The 26,457-nt window shown below is 42.8% G+C and overlaps 1 protein-coding gene and 1 long non-coding RNA gene across 3 annotated transcripts; one reads left to right on the top strand and one right to left on the bottom strand.

Annotated features, from left to right (window-relative positions):
* Positions 1–660: 660 nt before the first annotated feature.
* LOC146758704 (uncharacterized) lies at positions 661–24,883 on the bottom strand. Its single transcript, XR_014934100.1, has 3 exons — positions 24,796–24,883; positions 24,622–24,693; positions 661–745 (listed from the first exon to the last, which is right to left on the bottom strand). It is a non-coding gene; the product is annotated as an uncharacterized LOC146758704 (long non-coding RNA).
* LITAFD (LITAF domain containing) lies at positions 17,227–26,457 on the top strand. 2 transcript variants are annotated; one of them, XM_085514773.1, is made up of 5 exons: positions 17,227–17,375; positions 23,612–23,715; positions 24,861–24,926; positions 25,251–25,410; positions 25,908–26,457. In XM_085514773.1, the coding sequence occupies exons 2-5, from the start codon at positions 23,625–23,627 to the stop codon at positions 26,014–26,016; spliced, it is 426 nt and encodes a 141-aa protein (XP_085370899.1). In that variant the 5' UTR covers positions 17,227–17,375; positions 23,612–23,624; the 3' UTR covers positions 26,017–26,457. The 2 variants fall into 2 exon arrangements, with proteins under 2 accessions (XP_085370899.1, XP_032303584.1); XM_032447693.2 differs by lacking the exons at positions 17,227–17,375; positions 23,612–23,715; positions 24,861–24,926 and adding an exon at positions 25,070–25,152.

Genomic DNA, 26,457 nt, shown 5'->3' with positions numbered 1-26,457 from the left:
TAAACAGTTAAGGGACTGATAACCTCTCTTGTTTAAAATATTAATTATAAAGCTCGTAAAATGTCAAAAATTGAAGACTTTACTGTTTTCCCTGTGTCACCAAAATGACTTCTTTATAAGTGGAAGAGTATGAAGGGAAAACACTACATAAGTGAGCACGGCTCAGAGCAATTCCTCCAGTCGCACAGGCTGGGATTACACCTGTGCTTTCCTCAAAGGTCATGAGTTGCCTCTCTTCCTCAGTCTCTCTTCTTCCCAATCACATGTGCACAACGTATGGAAAACATGCAATAATACATGTCCACAGTCACAAGGTTGGTTTTCAATACTCCGTATGAGTATGTGTGCACGTATTGTGGTCAGGAAATGAGATTTTGCCTGCTGCTTTTTTCACCAACTGCTGGAGACAAGAGGTTCCAGCATCTCTAGATTCAGACTGTCTCCCTCCCCCTTCCCACAGGACAATTAATAATGACCAGTTAATCATTTTCAGCACATGTACCTACCTTGTTCTCTCTGTCCTTGGCTGTGGTGTGGTTGGCTCCTTCTCCAGGACATGGGCAGGGCTGGGAATCCTCTCTGAGGCACCACTGTCAGTGTGGTTTTGCAAGGCACAGCTGGTAGGACAGGAGGTGGCAGAGACACAGGGTTCTTCTGCCTCTCCCCCTTCCTGCCAACTGATCCTCTGCTTACTGAGACATGGCTCCGGGCTGTTGCACAGACAAGAGCAGTCTCATCAGCAATCCTAATGGGAAAAAAAAGAAAAAACAGAAGGATTTCTGGATAGAATAGCAACACTGTACCACTTTTCATTCATTTGATGTATTCAGACTGCAATTACTTATGAAATTTAAGACAAGGAAATGAGTGTGTAGGGGGGAAATGTATCAGATAATGTGATTCATTAAGTACAGGTGGGTGAAATACATTCATGTACAGCAGCAAGGATGATGTAGCTTGAAGAGGTCTTCAGCAATTAGATGGGTGCAGGTACTTGACATAGGGTGAATACTGGACACTGCTATTAGAAAAGCATGGGTTAATTTACAACAGCTTCCTGCACCACTGAGGATTCCCAGTTCCTGCTTCTGGACCAATTTTTGGAACTATTTCATCTACAAGAGCAAAAAGCAGAATAGGCTGAACATGAATGAACCATGCCTGGAAATAAGAAGCAGGTCCTTAATGATAAGAGCAATCAAATTGCAGAGAATAGGAGGAAAAATACCCTTAAGATGTGGCACACAAAATACGCCTCAGTTCAGCGTGCTCTGTTGTGCTTTACATTCTCACATCCAGCTGCAATGCTGACTGGAAACTGCAACACCAATATGCCAAACTGAAGTATGTGATTCACCTTTCACTGGAAGTTGTTTACTATACAACTGGATAGAGTCATCCTGTTTCATAAGATCAATTTTTTCATAGCCAGTCTCTGACAAGTTATTGTGCGCTCTCACTGTCTTAATCATCTGTAACTTTGAATCGTGCTTGAGATGACTTCTATTCAGATTGCAAAGTGTAGGAAATGAGGACATCATTGTTATTCTCAGATAAATCATTGCACCAGGGACAGAGAAACAAAATGTTCTCAAAACATAAATCTCCTTAGGATCCAGAATTCAGGTAACACTAATTACAACACAAATAACCCTCAAATAATGAAAACAAAGGCCTCAACTGCCATAACTTTACAGTTAGAGAAGCATTAGCATGACTTCCTCAATGAGAACTCAGCCAAACATCTTTCTAGCTTTCCTTCAGGAGGAGGATTTAGTCCTCAGACTTAGTTATTATAATATCCAGAGCATTTTTAATAGTAGGATGAGAAATGAGTCCCATACCCTCACAGCCACATGTGGGACACTGTGTCACGGACAAGGAGTAAGTTAGCTGGCAAGTAAGTTAGTTCTGAGCTGTAGTCAGGTATCACTTAATTGGCCAGAGGAAGAGCTGGCCACTGGCAGGCTTATCTTCTTATGGTTATCATTCCTTTCCTTGTACTAAATTATTGTCAGTCTCTTCCACCCATGATTTGCATGCAGGTGAAATTCTGTCAACCTTATTAAAAAGGAAGAGACTCCATGCCAATGCAGGAGTTGTTAGTGAACAGGTCCATCTAGTCTCTGTACATTGATATTTTCCTCTTGCTTAGCTTCTTTTCAGGTTCTGCTCCTTCTAAATACAGATTATGTTTGCCATATGCAGCAGAATCCTATAATTAATGAAATGAGACAGAAATTCCTCAGCTGCCCAGTATTTTAGGGTCAGGCAGGTCATCTCTTCGTTGGTCCAGTGGCAGTCACCTAATATTCATGTCTCATATCTGTTCTTTCAGATCTCTTATCTTCATAGAATGTCACTATAGACACTAAAATACCACACATTTCTGGTATATAGCACTGAATTAGGAACTTTTTACACTACAAAACATAAAAGTGTCTGCTGTTCAACAGATTTCCAACTTTAAGTTGGAACAGGATCAAATAGACTCATATTTTACTAGTGCTGAAAGATGTGATGAACAAAAGATGACTGTTTTTTAACTTCGACTAATATAACACATGTATCATATTGCATTATCTGCAGCTATTTAAATACATTTATTTTACCACACATTGGATGACAATATTCATCATTCATAGTGATGAATAACGACGATAATGAAAATGCAATACAAAATGATGCCATACTGATACCTAATTACAGAAGGAAAGAAAAAGGAGGAAAAAAAGATGGAAGCTGGGCTCTGTCCAAATTAATGCATAGCAAAATGTAGTGAAAAAACTTTCCATTGGAAGATCAGAAAATGTGTTACAGGCAGATCACCTCACGTGACAGTTGTGTTATCTATGAGGTGGCTAAATCACAGTGAGTTCAGTGGTGAGTTCAGGCAACCAGGTGCAGAGGGAGGAAGAAGTCTGCAGCAACACGCAGGTGATTGAGATTTGGTTACAAATTCAGAACAGGTGAAGTTTTAGAGAAATGTGACAATGAAAAGTTCTACACGAAAGAGTTTAAATGATAATAGTTCTGTTATTAGCGAGAGACAGTCATTACTTTGAGTGTTGTCTCTTATATGAAGTGTCTTGATCTTTCCATCATCCATTGCAGAGGTATTTCAATCTTTGTGTTGTAAATAAAGGGTAAAAGAAACCATTTGGCTCTTACTCTGACATGAAAAGAGATTCGTCAGTGATGTAAATCCCACTTGCTTTGTCCCTCTTGACAGACTAGTAAAGAACAATATCATGTATTAAAATGCAATAGTACATAATTAATATAAATAATAGAATAGGGAAGAAATATAAGTAATGCTTGGCCAGGTGATGGCCTTTCAGAAAATCTCATTTCAGCTCTCGGTCCTATGATCTGCCACATAAACCCTACAAATATTGCTCTCCTGGGCCATAGGAAGTAGCATTTTCTGGGACTTGAGCACTAGTTCAAATATGTCACTAGGTAACAAAATGATGATTGTTGTCTAAAGATCACCCTCTCAATAAAGTGACTGTCCAGAAGGTGACCTTTGAAATCCATTTTGCAAAATCACCTTGAGATCTTCTCTCTAACCTGAATGCCATCTTCAGAACGTTCTCTTTTCCCAGTCCATCTGTTCTATGTAGAACCCAAACTGCAGAGAGGTCACATCTATGTTTAAACTTCACATCCTACAAAGAGCTCTGTTCAGCATCATCGGATTCTGTCATAGCTAACATTAAACTGGTATAAATAACTTTACATCCCTAGGGCTGAGGTTACTACTTCTTTCAGAAAACAACTAGCTCTTATGAGCTGTGTGACTTGACTGGGCAGCAAGATTCTTCCAAAACACTATTGCAGCAAATTCAACAATCTGTCCAGCAAGAAAAAACTACAACAGTTGGAATTATTTTCTTGGGGGGTGGGGGGGAAGCAACAAGGTAAAATTCCCATAGTATGAGAACTTTTAAGTGAAAGAAAACAGACAGAAAAACATGTGATGGAGAAATCAGCACAGAACTCCAATATCCTGGTGTCTATAGAGAGTTCTCTGTACTCATGTACCCAGAAGTTTGTAGCAGAAACTGCATTTATCATCCAAGTAACAAGAAATGATTTCCTGTATTTATGACCATTATGATATATGGCTTAGAATATCTGTGTTTATTTTGGGCATCAATCCCATTAGCATTCTCTCTCCCACACCAGGGAAAGACAAATGCATTCTTCCAACTACATTTCTTAATGTATGATTACTTGTTCTAGTCTACAAGATATAAGCAACAAAACATTCCTTGCTTGCATCTTTATCTTAATTCTCTCTTAAAATACACTAGATATAGAATCTCATGTACACATTATCTCAAGTCCTTTGAAAACTAACAAGTCATCTCTGGCCAAACAAGGGTGTTTTCACAAGCAAGCAGACCTGCCACTCTTGAAAGCCTGCCAGGTTTCAATAGTTGATCATCAGACATGGCCTTCATCCACCACATCAATTCTTTTTTTAGACACAACTCAGAACAGCCTCAGAAAGTGCAGTCAGACAGTGCTGCAAACCTGCAGATGCTTCTCACACCAAACAGCAATTAACTATACTTGCTAGGAAATAAATGGGCAAAACTCTCCAGCCTGTTCCATTAAAAGAATGCTGAAGCCACAGGAAGCGTAGATTGCTTTGAGATAAACTGACTTTCATAACGAGTTCTCTTTACACCTTCCATGGTGGTGGCATCTTACTCTTTCTTGGTAAGTAGCGGACTGGTGTTAAGTTCTACATATGAAGAACAACATCTATTTAAAAGGCAACTTCTTACAGACCTGGCATGTACAAACCATGCAGTGGATACACATAAAAGTACACACAGGTTTTGAGTTTGGCCACAGGTTTTGGAATCGGTCACATTACAGAGACTGCATGGGCTGATGTAATATAAAAAGTAAGTGACAGTCTTAAGTCACCTCTTGAACTTAGGTACTTTCAGCCAAATGTTCCTCCTCTGATTAGGATTCCTGACCCTCCCTCTTTTCAAGAGCTAAATATCTATCCCATTTCTTTCTGCAAAACAATAACCCAAGGAGGGTGGTGCTTTTCCCCTGAAAGCACAGGATACTGATGCTGAATGTGAGAACTTTCAAGTGAGGGGATTCCCAGGGGAGATGAGGCTGTTTATTTTTCAGTGCTTCCCTCTCCGCTGGTCTCTGTTGACTCAAACAGGCTGCACAAGTCACCCAAAGAGTGTCTCGAGTGCAGGATTCTATTCATCTGGGAAATTCCCTTCATCAACAGATGATATTCTAATTCTTTTCACACGGTATTAATAAAATTACTTCACTTTTGGCAAGGGGAACTGCAACGGCAGAGGGCTTTATGACAGAAGACCACTCAGATCCAGAAGAGTGGTACATGCAAGACATAGGCTCAAATCCATTCAAGTAGGAGAACAGAACAAAGCCCACTTCTCCCATATCCCTGGCAAAGTGTCGAGTTCTATGACATCTTTCAATGCAGAGAATAGACCCCCAGAAATTATTTTGCTCTCACTGAAGACAACTATAAAATTTCTGTAGTCTCCCACTGGGATCCCAGCAATGCTCATAATACGTTCAACAGCTAGAGGAAAAAAAAAGTGAGGATGGCAAAGTTAACAGATAACAGTGCTCTCCTCCCTTGCATTTCTCCTGTGGGCCCCATGGATACAAGTTTAACCATGATAGCACATTAGCACAGCTTTCCTTTGGGCTCAGAGTTTTATACTCTACATTTGACACTTAGATCATGATGCAAATATGCATATCTGAACAACAAAAGGGATTTATTATGTGGTGACGCAAAAGGCATCAAAAATACAGTTTGAGAGTAAGGAAGAACTTTGGTTTGCAGAAATAGGAGAATGTTCTATACAAGGATTAAAAAACCCTCTCTTACAACAAGAGTAACAGGATTGATCTGGCTTGTCACCCCACTCAATAAACAGTGGTGCTGCAGGTTTTGTAAATCCAGCTTGCTCTTACAAAAGAAGATTGTTTATACTTTCCACAACCTCTGCAGGCTGTTTTTATGGCATTTTGTACTTTTCAACTGCAGAACAGAACAGAGATTGGGAAAAAATGTAGCTGTGTTTTATTTTAAAATGCTCTGCAATAAAGAGTATTGTGCTGCCCTTTTGGTTAAGTCCAGGACAGCAACAACTATACACACACACACAGAGTCATAACTATTATCCTTTTCCTTTTTTGTGTCCTAGTAAAGTTTTATCTCAACCCACAAATTTTCAGCCTGTTCCAAGTCTATTAGATGAATATACACTGAGAGTGCCCCACAGTCATTACTGGAGAAAGGATCTAGAACAGTGAAGGTGCTACAGCTCTTCCAGGAAACTAATCTGTTTCTTTAATTAGTGCTGGCTAATGTCAGTACTTACTATGTTGCTCTGTGTGACCTTCTTTCTGCAGAAGCTACTGTAGCACCAATGCAATACCAATGCAATGTTTTGCAGCAGGGTGGGCTGGTTAGTTATTCTCAGCACTGATGAAACAGAAAAGCCCTTGTGATGACATTAAACATACTACACTTCCCAGCAATGACTACAAACTCCATCATCAACAAAAGGAAATACTTTCCAACCCTTTTGTTTCAAACAGATAAAGCAAACAGGAAATAGCTACCTTGCAGCCAATCTTTTTCTATCCATTTCACTACTTCCTGCCTATATCTATTTCAGGAGAGAACTGCTCAAGAAAAGTGCTTCTTTAAAGGTTCAGCTTCTGCTTACAAAGGCAGCTGGAGCCCTCAGGATCTCACCAGCCTCTGTCCTGGCTTCTCCCACCTCCTATCCCCATGGTGGGAGAAGGAGCAGAAGCAGCAGGAAGATTAAAAAAGGAGTGTTTGTAACATCATGGCAGCTGACAAGGAAAAGGCAAGATAAGGATGCCTTCTTTCATCAGAGTTTTCTACACTTAATTCTCCTTCTACCAGTCAGAATTCTGTTCTATTCTTATACTTTCCCACTGAATATATATATATATATATATATATATATATATATATATATATATATATATATATATATATATATATATATATAAAAAAGTATATATGTGTGTGTGTGTATATATATTTTTTCAGTGGGAAAGTATAAGAATACATTGTTTGAATTATTTTTTTTAACATAAATCTCATCCATTTCTCACTCTTACAGCCACATAGCTTTCCTCATGCTTTTAACTCCTTTAATCTAGAAATACCTTATGAGAATCTGGAAAGGATTTCACAATTTCACAAGGATTTCACCTTGCGTTCCATGGCACAGATTGATGCAGATTTTCCATCCTCTTAAACTAAAGGTGTACTTTACCCAGGGAAGTTACTATTACAGTTCTGCTGTTATTCTGTCATTATTTTGAGGCCTTCTGTAGTCAACATCCCTGTAACAACTGAACATTCACCCTGCCACTGCTGCACACCATGTTCCTGCCTTCTGGAAGATTGAAAACCTCACTAGCAGAGCATGAATTTTTGGTTTTAAAACCATACCTATCCCATGGCTCCACACTTCACTGAGAAACTGCTCATGTGAGCTCTCCCTCAAGGGCTCCATTTACAGTAAAAACAATTAAGGCTAAACACATTATCTATTGTACAACCATCATCAGAAATTGCCTTTTGCTTTTAGCTTTCTCTTTGTGTATACTGTGTTCTGGACACAAGCCATCCCTCACTGATCAGATGCTGCACATCTGCCCCTTAAAACCCTTTTAAAGTGGCAGACAGTATTAGGTGCTGCAGGCTCAAAACGACAGTACAATGTCAATACTCAAAAAAATCTCCAAAAATGTTTAAATCCTGTTGCAAACTTAAGCCAGAAGATCTGTACCACTACTGCTGCAGCTGGCTGGCTCAGAAGGAGCACATGACAGTGGTATGGGGTTCTGTAGCAATCAGAAAGATCACTGTGATAGAATGGTGATACAGGAGGTGTAACAACAGAAGAACTTGTGGGATGGAAAGGCATTAAAAAAGAAAAGGGCTCACCCTTCTCTGAAGATGGAGGCTCACAGGAAAACTCCACAAGGGAGAGATCTCCAACCAGAGGTCCTTCCCCAGCAGCATCCAGCCCTTAAATGAGGCCTAAGGGAGGTGCAGCCAGGCTCCACCCCTTCTGGTCACTCAGGTGAGTTGCCTTCACCTGTGCTCCCAGGTCTGACTGGGTCCTTTCACAAGGTGCTCAATCAGTGCTTCAGGCTGGGACTCAACAGTTCCCATACAGGTTCCCAACAATGAAGAAAACAATCTTTGTGTTTTCTTATTTTCTTCTGTATCGGAACAGTTTTTATAATCATTGTGTGACTTTGTCAGGAATGCATGTGAAAGGCCAATGACAACATTCCCTGGCTTCAGGGTATCCAAATCTCAACTCTCCAGCCACAGATCTCCTGATCACCTGTGTGATCACCTACATTATTACTGAAATACCAAGAAATTCATTTCTAAACAATAAAAAGGGAAATCTTGCAGTAGGTTGGTTGGATGTACTCACTTTCTTTCTGCCCTCCACACACTGCTTTACCCTGAGACAAAGCCCCATGCTGCACCCCAATGCAGGAACACCATTTGTTTAGAGCGAAACAGTGAGCTGATGAGACTGAGCAGAACGTGGCTGATCACCCCATGCAGAAGTGTTGATGAAGTAACATCTGGGTCTTTCTCTGTTGTCATTCATGCCATTTGGGCTTTGTTAATTCTGCTGATGAATGATGTTGCAACAATCCAGAGACAGGCTGCAATGGCAGATGGGAAAGTATCAATCAGCTGAAACTGAGGAGAAAAAAGATGAAAACTAGTAGTATTTCTGAGGTTCTCAATGCATTGGCCTATCTTACTGCTAGTCAGAAATATCTGAAAAGCAACAGGACATCATGGACAGCAATGAAATCCTCGTACAAAGAATGCACAGCAGACGTATGTCAGCAGCATGTCACCTTTGATGGAGCACAGACAAATAACAGATCTCTTCTAGTAGGAACAGATTTTGCCACTTCTGCTAACAACCCTTATTTGCACACAGATGCAAAGTAGAGAGCAGAGAGATTCTTGATATATCTCTATGTAAAAATATATTGACTATTTAGTACCTAGTTCCCAAGTAAAATACGAGCTGTCTGTATACACACTGGGGCTATGACGCAGGCATTTCCTTCCTGCCTGAATCACAAAAGGACCGCAGACAGGTGGTGGCAGTGGGACTGGGCTGCTCAGCAGTGACTCAAAGCCAAGGAGCCCATCTCAGGGCTCTGTTTCATCTCAAACAAATCCTAACCAACTGCACAGCACAACTCACTCCAGCTGACTCCTGTCACAGCTGTTCTCTATATCTTCTTTTTTCGTCCAAACATAACAGAAAATGACATTTCAGCACTTCAGAGGCTGCAAAACTTTGGCGTAACTGCAGAACTGAAATACTCCATCTCTCAGTGGCACAAAGATGCCTTTCTCTAATGCTGCCTCTTACCAATGCTCACGCAACCCAATTAGTTTTGGTTCTGCAATGCAGGCGATATCTCCATCTGCTGGGGCTAACATCTTAGAGGACCTTCAACAGAAGAGCACAGCTAAGAGCACAATGACTCTTTCTTCAGTTTACTTCTTGCCTTCTCTTTCAGTTTCTACACATTTATACACACACATTCACACACACAGCCAGCCAGCACCATCCCCAGTCTCCAGGCTTATTGGACTACCTGGCCTAGTTGACTTTTAAGGATGCCTGAATTCTTGGCCTGGGGTGGTGGCTTTCAATTACTTCATTGTCACCAAACAAAAGGAAGGTTGAACAGCTTTCTCAGCCAGTCAGAACAATTTCCTGTATTTAAGAGAACACCCAGGCAGCTATAAGCTATGCACAGGTAGAATTCCTTTCTTTCCATACCATTTCACTTGACCACGGTGATGACATTTAGCAACCTCTCCAGAGTATGTGCCTGCTTTTTCATGTCACACTACCTACAGAATAACGACTGCATTACAGAGGGTAGGATTTCAGCAGTTAAGCAGGACTGAAACTAGAAATAGCAGGAAATTGCTTTAAACTACTCCACCAAGCACAAATGACTTTTAAATTCAGTCACACACCAGTATAAGGATGTGTTTTCCCAGCCTGACAGGAGAACATTAAGAAAGTTCTACAGTACAATAAGTACCTTAACAACCATCCTACTTACAGCTCATTTCGGGATAATTCACTCTCTGATCTCCTGTACTGCTTCTGCAGACCTTTAACTCCCTGCAAGTCATTCTTGGCACAGCTCTGTATTTCTCACAGCCTGAGAAATACCTGGACATTACTGGACAGTGGCTTTGGGAAACTGTTTCAGGCAGAGGAGTAATTTCCTCTAAGGTGAGCTATCATGTCTCTTGTTTCCATCAAGGAAAGCACTGCATGTAAAGTAAGACAGGATCATTTTAATTAGTTAGGACTTGATAGCCCAAGCTGCTGCACAAGGCTGAAGAATAGGGTCATCCCAATGTGAGAGGGCTCTGGGATCAAATCCAAAAATAACTTTAAAGGTGCCTAAATAATAAAGGATCATGAGAGACCATCGATTCTGACCTCAACTTGAGCTAAAGAAGAACAAAACAACAAAACCCCTACACAGAGCTTTGAACGGGCTATTTTGAATTCAGTGATGGAAAGGATTCATAGCTTTCAAATGGTAGTTATTATGTAGCATGCAATAGGACATACAAGATTAAGGACTTTGTAACTGACCACTGCTTTCTATCCTTATATTAATGATGGAATTGTTGATAAAAGATCTAAGTAGATATCTCTGGCTTTTTTTTCTTTTATTTTTAAATTTAGTCCTCACGAATTATTCTGTAAAATCACTAAGGTGGCATTTCAGCATAGCACATAAGAACATAATTAAACCTGAGGCTTCTGAAAGTGAGAAGACAATACGTACATTGTTCTGTCACTCAGCGAATCAGAGAGCTCTGGACCAACACTGACTACAGGTGGCAGCACCCAGTAAACCAGCTGCAGGGCGAGCTGAACCCACACGAGTGGCACCATAGAAACATCAGGGTTCTGAAGCCTCTTCCTACACCGACAGTGCTTTGATATCTGTACAATTTCAGCCTGAATTTCCATTTTGATACAATACTGATTTCAATAATTAATGTATTACTAATCTGTACTTTAGCTTTCAACTGTTGCAGCTTTGCTTTTTACATATTACTGTCATATTCTCTTTTACTTGTGCGTGGAGCTGTGGCACTGAGAGACATAGATCAGTGGGTATGGAAGGGATGATTTGACACATGGACATGATGATCTTAGAGGTCTTTTCCAACGTTAATGATCCTGGTCTATAATTCTAAACGCTTTCAGTGCTTCTCAGTCAAATCTCCTAAACAAGAGAAGCTCCTTCAGCTGTCTGAGTCAAATACAACAAATAGGTGGGTAATTTATTCAGTTCTCTTCAGTTTATATTTTCCCTACTCAGTTCAGGAGAATCTGGCTTCACTGTCCCCAGTCTCTGGTCTTGATCAGAAAGAAACTGCCTGCTTCCATTTCTCTTAACACAAAATCTCATAATAGCTATCTATGCTATGGCCATTAGGTGCTCCAGCTGCAAGTATGTTCCCAGGAAGTGCCTTACTCCACTCTGGGACCAACGTTAATTACTTACCCAGCTAATTAGGTGACTCAAGATCCCCTGGAAGAACCCCCATCAATGTGGGCATGAGTCCTGGCAGCACCCACCTGACTCCTCCTTGATATGAGGACATGAGCGCCCTCTTCTGAGAGGCAGCAGACAATGGGACTCCATGTATTTGTGCCTTCGATGTTCTTTTAATCTGTGGTACCCAATACATTTGCAGTGACCTTCTCTTGTATGGCAGGATCCTTTGCTGGAGCCATAGGAAGCCACCTGTAAAATACTTTCATTGCACTCAACTAGTCTGCAGCCTTGACTCAGCAGTCTTTGCAAAAAGAACAGGTATTTTTGGCCTATTTAAAGCATGCTCAATCACCTTTTAAACTTCAATATTTAAAATAAGGAGTTCTAAGGACAACTTAGTTATTCACTCCTCTGACCGTGCCAAAGTCTGTAATTAGACAATTATTCAGTCATTCAACCACATACTCTTTCTTACAGCAGAAACATCCCTGGCCTGCGACACAGCTCTATCATTCATCTCCTTCCAGCACCTCACTGCTGACATTGATCACTTGGTTATGGATTCTTATAACTAACTTTCAAAAATGCCCCTAAGGGCAAATAGTCCAGCCTCATTCCTTCTGGGATCAGTATGATGGTCCACAAGGCAGCTTCACTGCATGCAGCACACAGACAGAAATTCTGCAGACTCCCGTCCATCTTACTGAAAAGAAAGAAAGTGAATAAACTCAAGCAGAGAATTTTACAACTCTTGGACATGCCAAGCATATCCCAATTGTATAACCACTAATGTGAGCACTGCAGTCATGTCAGCAAAATAAGTTCCGTCTTCTCTGCAGGAAATTTCTCTATTCTGTGCTTTTTCCATTTTAGGAGTCTATTTCTTTGCTGTCCGGGGTCTAGCAGTGATTAAGGTGTAATAATCACCAGGAGAAGCAATTTAATTCTTACAGAAGGATTTCTCTGCTGCAGCTCTTCCTGCCTTGGCCCATTACTCCCAGGCATGACGTGGTAAATTCACAGTTCCCAACCAACTTCCAGAAATCCTGTCCAGGTTGGAAGCAGAAATATTACTGTTGGTAGCAGGGGTGAATGAGTTTTTGGATGGGATTTATTTACAAAGCACATGTGGATTTTTCAGGTTCCTGTATGGTATGTGGCTGTTTCCATTTTATACATCTTATTTTAACAGGAAAATTACTGGAAAAAACCCACATATAATTTGTCACCTTGCACATAACTTCATCTGGAAATGACTGCATATATGTGGTTTCTGCTTTGTTTTGAGCTATGTGCAGCGTGTCACTCAAACATTTACTTCACATATTATAGCAACACATCTCTAGATCCTATCTGAAAAGAACGATGTTTCATATCTGAGTCACCATTATCCATCTTGTGTAATGAATGTTCTAAGAGATATGCTGGATTCAGGCACCAAACAGGACAGGTAGGTTCCTAGTAATTAGGCTGTATGCTCACCAATAGTAAATCGGCATTTTAATCGGGAAAGGAATATTTTTCTATCTGTGCTATGGTTACAAAATGTAATAGCAGCAATGTTCACAGGCACTGAGGTTTCTTGAATCACAAAATACTGTCAGCTCCACAATCCATTGACTGCAAATATATATTTCCTGCCATATACAGGTCTTCGTTTGTGTAACTGGTTCAGCCTTTTCTCCAAGCCAATAGCCAGCTGCTTTGTTAGGAAAAGACCTTCATTCATTATTAATTCTCTGGTGTTAGAGAAACTATATAAAGTATGTGTTGTCTTTGGGAAGTCCTAGATTGAACCATGTTTTTGTCACATCCTAAGAGACATTTCTGCCCACAGGGGTAGATCCTGAACACAAACACAGCAAGAGAAAAAACAATTGTGAATCAAAGAACACACAAACTATCGAGAAGGGAACAAAAGGAAGAACACAACTCACAGCTTCATCCACCTGCAACATGGGGAGCACAGTATAAGCACTGTACAGTATATGATACACTGCACAGTATAAGCAGTTGGTTGAGGCCCTTCTAAAGTCAGTGGATACAGAAAATGCCACTGTGTCTCACTCTGCTCTCATGCACGACCTGAGCAAGGCCTGAACAAAACAAGACAGCTGCCCTACCCTAGCAAAGGTTCAGTGCAACCGGTGTGTGCTCTATCCTGCATGTGCCCCTGGGATGCTCTCAGCCCTGGGTGAGATGTTCCACTGGGGCAACTTCCCTATTGCAATGCCTTACACACCTGAGATGGGCTCAGTACCAGAAGTGCTCTGGCTCCACCAGCAGCTCTGCAGGGTGAGGTTTCGCAGCAGTACAGTGATCCCTCTGATCTTAACTGCATGCTAACAAGCTCTACAGTCAGATCTAGGGTAATCGACTGCACACATTAAAAACAATCTTGAATTCAATTGTCCCATCACATGAAAGACTGCGAGCAAAAATGAGGGTGGGGGAGAAATCCAAATGAATGTCAGTGTAGCTCCTACACACAACAACATGGAACAATCCTTTGTGATGATAGGGAAAGCAATCAGTTCTGATGGACTCACTTATAATGACTATTACATCCTTGTTTTCCCCTGATAGCATACAGGATATTCAGGCGATTGACATACTTATTCAGGAGACTGATACAATCTTTCTCTTCGCTAAGTATTACACTCTTAGAATAAACAGTGCAATTAAGATTGCAAAATAAATCCAACAACACGCAGGTAAACAAAGGTTCGATATCACTCACTTCCCCCACAGACTGAAGAACCATCAGGAGATCATTGGGTGCCCACAGCAGCCAGGGAGGCAGACATGGCATGAAGAAAACAGCATCTCTGTGTCCTCCCATCCCACCTGCAATAAAGGCTGGAAATCTGAGAACACAGAAGCCAAGAGTTACTTGGAAGAGGAGAAATGGATCCATCTTTAGAGTGAGTGCCTGGCTCCCTAGGAGCTGAAACAGCATCAGGTTCTTTCATAAGCATCAGCTCAACAGCATGTTAAGCATTAAAGTTGTCTTAAATATTTCAGCACTTCAGCCATCCTACACGGTTGTAAGAATTTCTTGTGCATGAGCATTTCTGGAAGCACTCAGGGTTTCATTACCTTTTTTCCCCTCTAGTCTTCAGGGGTGAAAAAAAGGGCAAGGAAAGACACCCCACCCCAGAGAAATGAGCCCCTTCTCCACACAGCGTGTCCTTCTTAGAGGTGGAGTCTCCCACTGCAATGTGCAGACACTGAGAAGCAAGGAGTGAAAGATTTCAGGGCCAGCGATTACCATCTTCACAACAAACATGAAGAATGTATGTAATTACTAAGCTAACATTTGTATATGCAAACAAGAGTGGAACTGTAGCTGAATCTAAACTCTGTGCCCTCCAAAACACAATACGTTCAGAGAAAAAGCATCTTATTTAAAATATGTGGTTTCCCAATATCCTGCCACACAAGTTTGAATTTGATAACCGACTACAGCCACCCTAAAACCAAGTCTTTTGACTGTATCTGAAGTAACTGGTGACTGAAAACTTTATGCCAGTGTCTGTATCTTACACGAACAGTGAGTTGTTAATGGCTGCATCTGCATGGCACAGAAAGCACAGAGACATGTAAGGGGAGAGTCTGCACCAGGTCAGCCCTGGCTAAGAGCCCAGGTCCTGCCCTCCCGTACAATAAGGGAAGAAATACATCAGTGTTCTCAGATCCTACCTGTCATATTGGGACAACACTCACTTGGCAGTGATCAGCAGCTGTGGTGAGAAGTACAGGATGGCGGGCAGCAGTGTGCACAGACATGTGGTCACCTGAGTGTCTGCAGACAGGGTGCTCTGACCTTGGCAAATGACCTTCTGAGTGGAAGTAAAGCAGCTATGGCTCCCCAAGTATGAACATCTCAGTAATTCTTCCATCCAGGTGCACTACAGGACTGCTGAGTGCAATGGCTTCTCCTCAACAGGAGCCCGTTTGCAGCACTCCCAGCAGCCAGAGCACAACATACCACTTTACTCTGGAGATTTGTACTACCACTTCAAGTCAGGCTGTTTGCTTGACCTCTGGACAAAACCTCCTCAAAGAAAGGGCTGCAGCAGGGCAGGAAACCCTGACCTCTAATGGTCAGGAATGCACAATGATCAGCAAAACTGTTTTGCAACTAAGATACAATTGAGAAACTGGCAACAGGTGAACGAAGAACAGAGTGGAGCACTGAGCACTCCAGGTTTTCATGCTCCTTGACTCACTGGGTCTTGGAAAGTCTTGGAAACTGAGATTTTGTTGGTAATGGACAATTTGCTGTTAATGGCCAATGTTCGTGTGGAAGCACATCACCTGCCTCTCTCAGCTGGACCCAAAGGACTACGTACAGCACTCTTGCTCTTCACTGTCAAGAACAATTTTCAGCTCTACCTGTGAGCTGTGATCTACATTTAACCACCACCAGAACAATGGCAGATTCCCCCGATGAGCTTTGTCTCTAGGCTAATTCAAAACACAAAGGGATGGCAGACATTAACCTTGGCTAATCCTATTATATTTGCATTTCAAGTCTTTGCTCTTTCACAGGTTCCCTGTGCAACGTCAAGCACGTTATCCATTCCTTCATTCTCTTCATGTAAAAGGAATAACAGGTCAGCAATAGTATTATTGCACAATTTAATTTGAATGCAGGCATTAAAATGCTGCTTTATTGAAATGGAAATGCTCAGAGGAGATGTATTATTTTGACATCTTCTTAAGGAAGGGTTCTCTGGTCTTTGTCACTGAAGAAGAAAGATCAATTCCATGGGCATGACTAAAAATTGCAAAAATGGAGATGTCTGTACTTAACAGGAAGACATACATGAGGTTAAATGTCAAAGGATATAGCTGTAGTGGATGCCTGCAATAGCTACTGAAAGGATGCTGAAGAAGCTGAAATCCGGCAATATATTAAATTAATTTTCCCCAGGTTGAGTCTGTTTTACTTATGACTTCATGTCTTTACCTCAGCCCTCAAGCATTTCCATATTACTTCTTCCCATTGACACACTGAGAAGGGAAAGGTGGCTGGGTGGGGGTCTGGTGGCCAGTCAGGGTCACCCCACCACTGAGATAAAGCGCTGCTTTCACAAAAAGCCAAGTTCAGCCACAAACCCAGTCACCAAGACCACAGCTGCAGCATCAATGGCTATTACCCTGCACATACACATTTGCTGATCTAAGCATCAAGACTTTATCAGTCAGAAACTGAAAATAATCTCTGACACCAAGAACACAACGTCAGAGTCCCAGATTCAACAGCACCAATGGCTTTTTAAGTCCCTGTGATGGTTAGGGATATAAATGCGATGGGTTAGGTCATACACTTCGCTCCATCGCCCCCAAGTTATTCCCAAGCTTCTTCTAGTTGTCTGCATCTAGGTTTCAGGATAGCATGAAGTAAAATTTATGTGATATTAGAAAACTACCTGGGAAATACTCCAGTGCAAGCCTGTCACACCACATTCCTGTGGCACAGCAGGTGTGAGCTGTAGGCTGTGATAATTATACACCAGCTACTAACCTGACTTGCTGGCTTCTTCAGCCAGATACATTATTGAGGCACATTGGCAAGTCATGTCACTGGTCGTGTGTGCTGCTTCCTTTCCTAGACACAGCTGCATTGGAAAGACGTGGATGAACTGATCAACTTTTAAAGCATTTCTGCTCCCAGAACTTGCCAGAGTTACCTAAAGGTAAGAGCTTTCTGATTACTCTGAATCAATACTATTCCTTATGAAATACCGACAGGGATATGGCGAGGACTGAGACAGACAGGGAGCTCAGGGAGTGTGACAGCTGTGGCTCTTGGCTGAAAAGTTAACTCTGTGATTGAATTGTCAGGCTTTCCCAATCTGGAAATCTGGAGGCAAAGATTGTTTTTAGGGTACTTTGCTTATTTCCTAGAACAGACCAAAGATGGAAAACAGGAAAACAATCTTATAAGGTAAAGATGAGAACAATAATAAGAACAGAAAGTCAAATGGATGCACCATCAGAAAGGGCTTATGTCACACACAGCAGGGCACACACCTGCTTTCCTCAAATTAACGTTATCCATAATAACTTTGGAAGAGTTGTCAGACCAGGTCCAGATGCTACATGACACGTTATTTATGCTGTCTTATCAGTTTTCGGTGGAAGGACAAGCTATGGCCATCATTTTTTTTGGTTATAAATGAAATGCCAGCTACCCGTGCTTTAGTGCTGTCAGTATTGAATGTAAATCCATAAAAGAATCTAATGAAAAGATGCAATATAATCAAATGTTAAGGTAACAATGAAGTGCTGAAAGCAATTGTGTAAGCTGCCCTCAGCTCAGACATCTAGAAGGAAATATGAAAAACGGTGTCAATGGAGGACAAAGAAAGAATCTAAACGTGGCATATACTCTATACTCTGTTGCTTGCTCAAATTTTAAGACAAGCCACAGCCAAATTTGGACGACGTCACTGCAGAATGGTCACAGCGCCTTCTTGATACAACGTCTCTGTATGTAAAACAAAGAGTAATTAATTTGCTCATCGTCACTGTTGTGGAACAGGATCTGAAACCGTCCTTTATTTCACCTCAGCCCAGGTTAATGCATGGAACACCGGACAGCACTTCCTTTTCGTGGTTAACACTCTATTTTTGAAACAGTAATTAGGGAGGGAGAAGTTTTAATGCAATCTCGTGGCCCAATTCTCCTCGTCCTTCAGAACAGAGGCCCTTTAAATGTGAGTGAAGCTGACCTGTGAAGGCAAGGCATTATGCTTCAAACAGCAAATTAAGGAGCAGGTATTAAGGGATATATCTGGTTTACATCAAAGGTTCAGACAGAAATCAGTGACAGAGCTTATTTAGTATTTTAATTAGTAGTTTGGACAGAAATGTGGGAGTGGCAAAAAAACGTATGAATGAAGACATGTCGGGAAGCAGAAAATCTGTTGCACAGAGTGAGAAAACTGAGAGAACTGCTGTGACAATTCCTACCCACTGCACTGCTCAGCAGTACGCTCAGAGAATAATACTGGGAAATGCAGCTACAGCTGGGAGCTCCTCAGTACAAAGTGACATCAGAGGACAAAGAAACACAGCGTAGTGCTGTGAGCAACAGGAACAGAAGGTGTACTAGATTACAGAGTACAACTCCCTTGATGAAGGAACAACCCAACTAAGTCTGACTGGGATAGGACTAGAAAATGCCAGCAGCTGTGTGGGTCCATGTAGGCCAGGCCGAGCTGCTATTTGCACACCCAAGTATGCAGCTGCCTGCTCAGGGCCAGCAGCAGAAGGTGCCAAGCACCCTTCATTGAGTTCACAGGCAAGATGCCTACTTCAGGCACTGAATACTTCTCTATGTCCAACTTTTAATCTGCTGCCTGCTGTCCTGTTTTGAGTTTCTATTTTAGAAACACGAATAAACATACCTGGATGCTGCTCCGCAGTTCTTTGTTTATCTGTGCTATTCCTTCCTGAACATCTGAACAGCCTCAGCACACTGCAAATGTTCCCATAAGCAACAAACTGGGGGCTGATGAGAAAAGACCTCTCCACTGAGGAATTCAGCATTTCATCGCTGACTGAAAATGAGAAATAACTGCTTCAGAAAAAAAAACCGATGCACTCAATGTTATACAAGCCACAGATGTAACTGCAAGCCAGAAATGGGATTTTATGGTCACTCCTTACAATAGTAGGAATCAAAACTGTTTCATAAAAGCGGGTGGAAGGGCTGAATGCCCACAGAACACATTGAACTAATGATGGCAGGACAACAAGAGCACATTACATTGTAACCATCATCACAGACCATCAGATCACTGCTACACCTCCAAACATCCATGAAATCTGCAGAGCCATTCCTGAAGTATTTTAATATTCCAGAACAGAAAACTTCTGAAGGAATTACACTGCAAATACCGGAATCACAGAATGATCCCTTACAAATTCTGCATCCCATTTAGTTCTGGCCCTGAACTGGCTCTTACTGAAGTCAATGTCAAATCACACTCTGGCATAAGCTGAAGCTGGAAGAGACATCCAGTATTTTCCTCATGCAACCACTGCTTCCTGTCCTGCCTAAGATTCTGGATGCCATCACATCCACAACCACCTCCCAGGAGCAGCACCACTACAGCTGGAATAGAGGCAGGCCAGCATCACTAATGGCTCCTGGAAGCATTTTGGAAACCTCATTTGGAGGCTGCAGCTCCAACAATGAACCTTCTTGCTAAAAAAGCCTCCCTTAAATACAAAAGGGATTAGAAAATCTTGACCAGTCTTCACCAAAGCGCCACATCATGTTTTTTATCAGGCCAATCCACTGCTGACAAAGAACTGCAACAGAACAGACACAGGAAGAGCTACCTGGGCTCCAATACAGGCACATCTGCTGAATCCCATCTGCCTCCTCTCATAGAATCATAGAATCTCAATGGAGAGGAATTTGTACTGCAGTGAACTACAGCTCCTCAAGTCAAACTGTAAACACATCATCAGCACAGGCTGATACTTACAAAGCAAACATGTACAGCACTCACACAGTGATATTTCTGAATCAGTCTGCAGTACTTCCCAGTTCTGCTGAGCTGCACCCAGACTGAAGCAGACACGAATCCCATGGGGCTCTCCAGTCTCACAGATGCTTCCATCTCACTGCCACGCTGTCACTTTAGAAGAAGTGCTTGTAGGAAAAGCATATTCCTCTCAAAATTGAAATCAAACTGCAAAGAACACTTTAGAAAGACGAAACGATGACTGGCTTGTGACATGTTGGTGAGTGCTGGGGAGCAAAGCCCTGCCGTGGAATTCTGCAGTTCAGCAGCTTTGCTTGGCTCAATGAATGCCACTCTGCACACCTGAACTGAGAGCTGGAGTGAACGCAGAGGAGGAGGATGGTAACTGCTGTTGCCTGTCCTCCCCTAGGACACGTCCTTCCTAAAACAGAAAGACCTTGCACCTTCATTCTCTGAATGGGTTCTTTATGTACACACCTCAAGGTGTGATTTTTTTTTCCTCTATTTTATAGTTTTAAAATACACTGAACTTAAAGCATGTTTTATTTCCCAGTGCAAACTGATCCCGCCCATATGCAGAAGAGACTGAGACAACAGAGAAAGCACAGACTTGTTTCTGCATCCCTGTAACTGTTCCTGCCTGCAAGTCAAGTAGTTTGTAATTGCTTGAGACGACCTTGAAAGCTATAGATAAACCCAGCCCCCATGTCAGGAGTGCACAGGGCTCTGCTCTGCCCTGGATGAGAGCCGTCTTCGCTCACTGTGACTGCAGACAGGACAACTTGCATCACCTCCTTTGGCATCTAGTGTGGGCCAACTGCACGCTGCTGGTTTCTGGAAGGGAGCTCATAGGACACTTTCCACTCTTCAGGAACCGCTGCCTGACAGTTCTTGCCTTGTTCTCCCTCAGCGCTCCTAACACTGTAACACTCTCCTACATCTCCAGCAGATTATCCCCTCTGAGAAAGGTTCTAGCTCTAAGCCATGGCAATAACACCAGATGTAGGTGTTCACAGTCCCAGAGTGCTCTCAGACATCACAGGTACAGCAGCAACTGAGCTGAGAGCACTCGCTAAACAAAAGGGCCTACTGAGCTGTGGAAAACCCTCCAGGAAACCCTATTCCTGGAACTCCAGACGCACAGCACTCAGGCCCAGAGGCTGCCCAAGCCCTGTGCCTTCTGGCAGGAGGGGAGAAGCAGCTCCTGCAACAGCTGGGGATCACAGAATGCCTCGAGCTGGAAAGGACTTGCAAGGATCAAATCCCGCTCCTGGCTCACATCCTCTGGGGCAGCTGCTCAATCCCAACATGCAGCACTGTTAGAACAGCAAATAAAAGGCTGAAAGCAACCCAAATCCAGGGCAGCAGCCTATGGTCCACAGCTTCAGTGCTCCACGGCTCAAGCAAGACCCAGCACAAATGAGGACTCCCACACCATTCCTGGCTCATGCTGCTGATTCACTGAAGTCACTGGCTTTTCTTCTGCACCTCCTGCCCTGTACACTTACCTGGTGCTATTACATTAACACCTCACTGGGTGGAGCAGGGATTAGTCAGTGTTTGCTTGCATTCAGCTGTTAACTTGCAATGAGCTCGCTATGTTAACCATTATTATTATTATTCCCTCCTTTTGCCTGGGCTTACAGTCACTGGATGAAATTCAAAATCCCTTTCCTCTTGTTCCTGTTTTACAATGAGTGAGATTAATTCAGCAGAAACGTCACCAGAAATGACAACACCCAGTATTTAGCATGTACTGTGTAAGTACCAGGTTAACAATAAGCTAAAAAACCTGAAGACACTCTTAATACATTTGTCCACTGATGCTCGTCCCAAAGAAACAGACCACGGTCATCAACACTGTCTAACACCCATTTGTCTATTATCATAGTTACTATTGAGATATTCTTCTCTACAGTTCATTACCCTTCCTTGGCTCTCATTGCTCTGGTTTGCTATGAAGAGACAGGCACAATTAACACTTGAGGTAAAAACCTCTCCTGCAAAACCCATTTAGAAGGAAGCCTTCTAAGTGACCTGAACTTCAATGCCTTACCCAGGATGTCTTTACTCGCAGCTTTCCTTGTGTCTTCTCACTGGGATTCTCATAAAGCTTCACCAACGCCCTATTAACACATCCAACATTTCCAGCCTTTTAGTTTCTTTACACCGAGCACGCTGAAATACACATTTCACCACTGCCTAAATAATCCATATCTTAGCCATCTTCTCCAACTTCTTCAGTCATAACAAGGCCTATGCTTCATCTCTGTTTTTTTTTTCCCTCTATGCCATCCCCCTTACTACCTTTGCTATTAATTCTGCTACTAGAGGGACATTTAACCAGGTTTGGATGACAAGAGAGGAGAAATAGCTTTAAACTAAGAGAATGATGAAGCTGGTGAAGCACTGGAACAGGCTGCTCAGAGTGGTGGATGCCCCAGCACTGGATGTGTTTGAGGTTATGTAGGACAGGGCTCTGGGCAATCTGATGTCGCTGCCCATGGCAGGGGTTGGTCTCAATGGGCTTTAAGGTCCTTTTGAACCCAAACTGTGATTCTATCTTTGGTTCCTTTCCTCCCCCAAATCACCCTTCCTTGCTGACCTGCATGTAAAGCCATAACTTTCTTCTGCAAAGCGATTCCTACTGTTAACATTAATTTATCAAATCATTAATCAGCCAGTTAATAGTGGATCAAAGGATAGCTAAGAGTAATTAACACCATTCTATTCACAGTAATACAACACGTATCTCCAGCTGTATCCTCTTCCTCCCACTCTCCTGGACTGTGAAGAACAGTGTCTACTAACACCTGCAACACACACATACTTTGCAGCCTGGTCCTCAAGCCTCAGGTAGCACAGTCATAGATAATAATGATATTGACCAACAAACGCCCGTCATGCCAATGATGAGACAATAGTTTCACAGTACAAGACTGGTCATGGTGATGATGATGATGAAGTTGCACAATAACCTGCTGAAAGATCCAAATTGCCACGGGTTGCACAGTTGCATGCTGTGATTTAATGACACACGAAGGGTTTTTTGGCAGGTGGTTGCATGTGCAACCTTCCCCCTCTTGATTATTCTGACAGTCCACAGAAAAGAAAACCACATTAACTTTTCTGTAAGGGTAACACTCGCAGACACAAATGTGAGCGCTCCAAACACCATGCTTGCTGGTAAATGCTGTCAGCTTTCCAATGCAAAGAAAGATTCTATTTTCTGCTTCTCCTCATCTGCCTCACCTGGAACTGTAACAGTAACTGACTGTACTGCGGTTCATAAAACAGCCGGAATAAGAGAACTGCCAGCTTTCCTCTAAGTGGAATCTGAGTGTAAGAACTAGGAGTTATAGGAGGCATTGACAGGTACAGGGGACTGAGAGCCACTGACTGTAGATGTTATTTTGTGCTACTTTTGGCAGGTGAACTCCAGAGATGGCTAGTGAGAAGGGACGCACAGAAATCCCCATGGTTATGTATGAAGCACGTCAAGAACCCTCTGCGCCTGAGTACTGCAGCCAAGGGGGTAAGCAGCCTTTGCTGAGTGTGGATGGAAAGAGCTTCTGGGTGGCTGTGTGGCAAACAATGGTCATTTTCTGGAGCATAACTCAAGCAGCTCATAAAAGGCCCAACTTGGCCTTAACACCAGGGGCTCAGAATGTGCCTGTGCCAGCATATAAAACCCAGGGCTGGGACCTGCCATCTGCTTTTCCAGAGGACTGGCCCTTTCCCTCGTACTCCTGCCCAGAGCTGCCCTCCCTCCTTAGCTGAGTAAATGTAGCACCTGGGCCCTTCCCCATTCACCCCGTGGGGGCTGGCACAGCTGAAGGGCTGGCAGCTCCACTCAGTGACTGCTGTGCAGCTGGGTCGGCTTTTGCTTTGACACCAGGCATTGCTCCCACACCTACACAAGTATCTCACAATGCTCCTTTGTCTTCTGCCTGCTGGAGCTCACACTCATTGAAAGACATGAGATGTCAGCCTTCCTGCTATTGAGGAAACTGACAGGGCTGGAGAAGCAACCAGAATGGAGGTCAGAAGGTGCAGTACAGAGTAGCTAAACTTCACATGTCACAGAGCGCTTTACCCTGACCAGATCTTTCCACACACATTTTTCTTTACAAAGACCTCCCAGGCCTCATTCTAAGCTCCTCAAGGAACTCACGCAAGGCTGGGGACAGAACACCTCACTTGTGAGCTATTGGACACCTGACACATCTAACACTGAGGTGTGCAGATGGCCACAAGGAAGCAGCTCCTTTCCAGGAACACACCAAGCCATAACACACCAATCACAGGAAACCTATTACTGCTGGCTGCCTGAATGGTTTTAAATGCTCATTCATTTCATTTAACACTCAGTCTGAGCATCCTTAGCAACAGAACTGAAAATGCTTGAGGTGACTCAGTCACCAGCTCCCCAGCTCCTTACCCTCAACAGGAGGAAAAAAATTCTTTGTCTGCAGACCAGAAGGTACCATGAAATAAATTCCTTGGCTTGAAGCTGGGGGGAAAAAAAGAAAAATCAGACTAGAAAAAAAATGTTCCAAACATTATTAGTAAGGGTGGTAACCACTGGAAGGACCCAGTTAGAGGTACTGCAGACCTTCAGCCCAACCTTCTGGAAAGTGAGCTGACCACTGTTATATCTTACTGTCCTTCTTCCCTTAGGGGGCTACGAATATCCTGCTCCCCCACCTTACTCCTACCGAGAAACAGCCACCGTCGAGCCGCCCGGTAAGTGCCAGGGAACTACATTTCTGACAACGTTCATAATTCTACTGCTAAGAGCAACAGAACGCTGCTGGTTCTAAAGTCAACAAATGTGGAGTTTTCTTTAAGACGCTCTCAGTGCTACCACCAGGCAGCAGACACTGCCTGACTGTGGAGTTCCCCAGTGGCAGCTCCCAGTGCATGTCCTTATGAGTAGATATCATGAGTTCAGTCAATAACAGTATCACAGGTTGGTCATTTCAGGAACCTACATTATATAACTAAAAATTGATGGCTTGTAAAAGGTTTCTCATCTTTTTTGCTCGTTTCCTCTTAAACTCAACTCAGTCTACCTGGTGTCTCAGCCTCCGATCATCGTAGCTGGAATCTTCTCAAGCAGACCAACATCCACAATATGTCCTAACTGCCGCCAGCACATCACCACACAGGTCACCTACAGGTTGGGCAAACTGTCCTACCTCCTGTGCACCAGCCTGTGCATGGTTGGGTAAGTTTTTCCATATACAGCGCAGATTCCTCACAGCAGAAGGTTACAAATGTAGGTCCAATACAATTTAAACTATAGTTAATGCATGTGTAGACAGGTTGCCCTTCTTCCCTGCTTCCTAAGAAGTCAGTCTGTGATCATGGCTGCCAGACATTTAACCAACTATGTTATTACTCCTTGTAAGACAAGTAAAAATCAGTACAACATTACCATAGTACCATAATTTAGAATTGGGTTCTGAATCACAGAATTGTAGGGGTTGGAAGGGACCTCAAGAGATCATTGAGTCCAACCTGCAAATAAATAAAGAATAAGACGACCACGCAAGATGTTAGTAATGAAGACAAATACCTGGGAGGAAAATTTAAATATTAAAGAATCTCAGAAAGAAGTGGATTCATGAAGAGATATGGCAGATGGAATAAAAACAGATGGAGCCAACAGAAAGAAAAGTTAGTAACTCATTCAACACACACCCATCTCCTCTTTATCTACAGGTGCTGCTTTGGATGTTGCTTTGTACCTCTCTTTGTGAGGATCTTCAAGGACGCAGACCATTACTGCCCGTACTGCCAATTTCATATTTACAGATATAAAAGACTATAGGGACAGTCAACACAGCCAGATGCTGTCAAGTCTGTTTCCAAATGGCGTAAGATTCCACGTGAAGAACTACTGACGGGAAACACTGGAGCAGGCTTTGGTTCTGCTTTGATTCTGCAGCTCCCTCACCTCATCCACCTGGAATTTGCCCTCACAGCCAGTGAGAGCTCCAGCACTACCTGCCATTGCCCAGGCAGACACAGCATTACCTGCCATTGCACTGCAGCCCACCACAGCAGCTGTTGGAGCAGCACTGCCTTCTCTGCACTAAACCCCGTCAGGGTTTTGCTTCTCTCTGCTCTTCCTTGAACGTGACCTGCCCCTGCAGGGCTGTGGGTGGCACAGGGCAAGCTGATTATTTATTGATGAAATGCTAAGTTATGAAACCCTCGTTACTGTGTTACATATGAGATAAGAAAATAAACGCGTTCTCGTTAACAATGC

Source organism: Coturnix japonica, chromosome 13 (genome assembly GCF_054131305.1).
Source record: "Coturnix japonica strain WE chromosome 13, WE-NBRP24, whole genome shotgun sequence".
Taxonomy (NCBI): Eukaryota; Metazoa; Chordata; class Aves; order Galliformes; family Phasianidae; genus Coturnix; species Coturnix japonica.
This window is presented reverse-complemented; position numbering and strand designations above follow the sequence as displayed.